Raw genomic sequence first — 2,020 nt, 5'->3', positions numbered from 1 at the left:
TTAAACACCTTATACTGAGCTTCAAAGCTATGTCTGTAGATCTGAAATTAAAAGAAACGATTGAAGAACAGATTATGTTTAATCTTGGATAGGTAGAAAACTGTTCCTTGATGTAATGCGAAAGCGGTGCCGAGAAAAAAAAAAAAGAAAAAATAAAAAAAAAAAAAAAAAAAAAAAAAAAAAAAAAAGACATTACAATCTTTTTTTTTTCCCCAAGAGGCTTGATAGAGAAAACCTGTAACTGCTAAGGTCTTATCGTCTCTAAAGCGAAGAGAGAAGGAAATCCTTTATTTGTTAGGTCTCTGTAAACTGTGAGAAAGGAGGCATGTCCTTAAGCGTCGTTAAAACCCCTAAAAACTATTTTGAGTTAGGAAAGAATATGAAGAGATGAGAAACTATTTGGAGTGTTTATCCAAAAGTATAATAAAACGCCAAGTAGAATTTCACAATAATAAAGTAGATAAATAATTAGGAAAGTCAGGAATGTGGATAATGCATATAACGAGGCCAGTATAAAGTCAGTTGATATGACCAGTCGTAATATTATAGAAGCTCAATTAAAATTGGAAACACACTCAACTAACTCCCCTTTATAAGCAATACATCCAAATTATTCGTAACTAATCCCCGAATGAAAACATTGAAGAACAGAAGACCAATAGGCGATTAAAACCGTAGAGATAATATAGATTAAAACTGCAAAGCTTCAGAAGAGACAGACACGAACGAGAAAATCATGGACAAAGGCAACGATCTAAATGGAGTGGTCCAAACAATCAAAGAACTGGAAGACTCTCGCAATCAATACATGTGTGAAAATCAACAGCTCACTGTCACCGTGGCAGAACTTGAAAACGAAGTGGATGAACTCGAGAATATCCATCGTGAAGATAATGCTCTTATAGATGAGCAAGAAACAACCATACAGAATCTACAACGCGAGAACAAACAACTCACTAGCACAGTGCAATGCAAAGACCTGGAAATCGCCGAGCTCAAAAACATATACAAAGAAGTGGAAGAGCTGAAGAGAGAGAATGAGAATCTGCTCAAAGATATTCAATATTGTGAGAACCAGACTTCGAAGCTCAAAGACGCGATTGCCAAACTGGAAGAGGACCTACAGGAGAAGGAAGGCATCATTGGGAGGCAGGAGAACCAAATTAATCGTCTCCAAATGAAAATCGCTGACTATAGGAAGAACATAGACGCGATGTCCGAGGAGAATGCATGTCTTCTGAGACGCAACGAGGAGTGTAAGAAATCTCTGGAGGCGTCTAACCTGGAGAATGACCGCCTTCAGGATAAGATACGCCAGTGTGAGGCCGCCCGACAGAAACTGGAGGAGTGCAACAAGAAGAACCATAGCTGCATCAAGCAACTGAAGAACGAACTGGCCAAGGAAGCAGCAACCGGTGCCAAGCTAGCAAACAGGATAAGCGCTCTGGAAGACGAGAACAACAAGGCGAAACGAGAGATGACACAACTGAAAGAAGAAATCATAGCACTTAACGAAGAACTGGAAGATGAACAAAGCGAGATAGACAAATGCCGTGCAGAGCTGAAGCGGAAAATCCAAGAGTTTGAAAACTACAAAAACACCATCAGTAGCTTGAAAGATAAAATCATGAGTAATCGTAACAACACACCTGTGTGTAGTAAGATGTTTGGAAGTGCGAGGTCTAATACGAGGCGAGGACGGTTCAACTCAACACCAGCCTCCACGCAATGTTTAGGAGTAGGAGCCAGTTCAAGCTATAAGAAGAATACGAAGACAATGATGGATAGGGATGATTGTAAAGCCAGAGGCAAAGTGGACATCAAGTCGGGTAGAAGAGGTGATAAACTTTGCTAAACTTGACACATGTTGTAAAAAATGAACAACAAGAAAAAGATATGAGAAAAAACTTCCTGAGATATGTCATAGAATCTGATCTTGACTTGGACAGAGACAAATCGACTTTTGAAAAAGACAAATGGATCGAATTATCTTGTATAGAAATGACAATGATTGACAATT

General features: G+C 38.9%; 1 protein-coding gene across 1 annotated transcript; it reads left to right on the top strand.

Annotated features, from left to right (window-relative positions):
- The first annotated feature begins 462 nt into the window (after positions 1-462).
- Positions 463-2,020, top strand: LOC103524133 (putative WEB family protein At1g65010, chloroplastic). Its single transcript, XM_008489136.2, has one exon. It carries the CDS (start codon positions 737-739, stop codon positions 1,853-1,855), a length of 1,119 nt encoding a protein of 372 aa, XP_008487358.1. The 5' UTR covers positions 463-736; the 3' UTR covers positions 1,856-2,020.

The sequence above is a fragment of the Diaphorina citri genome, unplaced genomic scaffold, assembly GCF_000475195.1.
Source record: "Diaphorina citri unplaced genomic scaffold, Diaci psyllid genome assembly version 1.1 scaffold116108, whole genome shotgun sequence".
Lineage (NCBI taxonomy): Eukaryota > Metazoa > Arthropoda > Insecta > Hemiptera > Psyllidae > Diaphorina > Diaphorina citri.
Note: the sequence above shows the minus strand (reverse complement) of the source record. Positions and strands in the feature narration are given on the sequence as shown.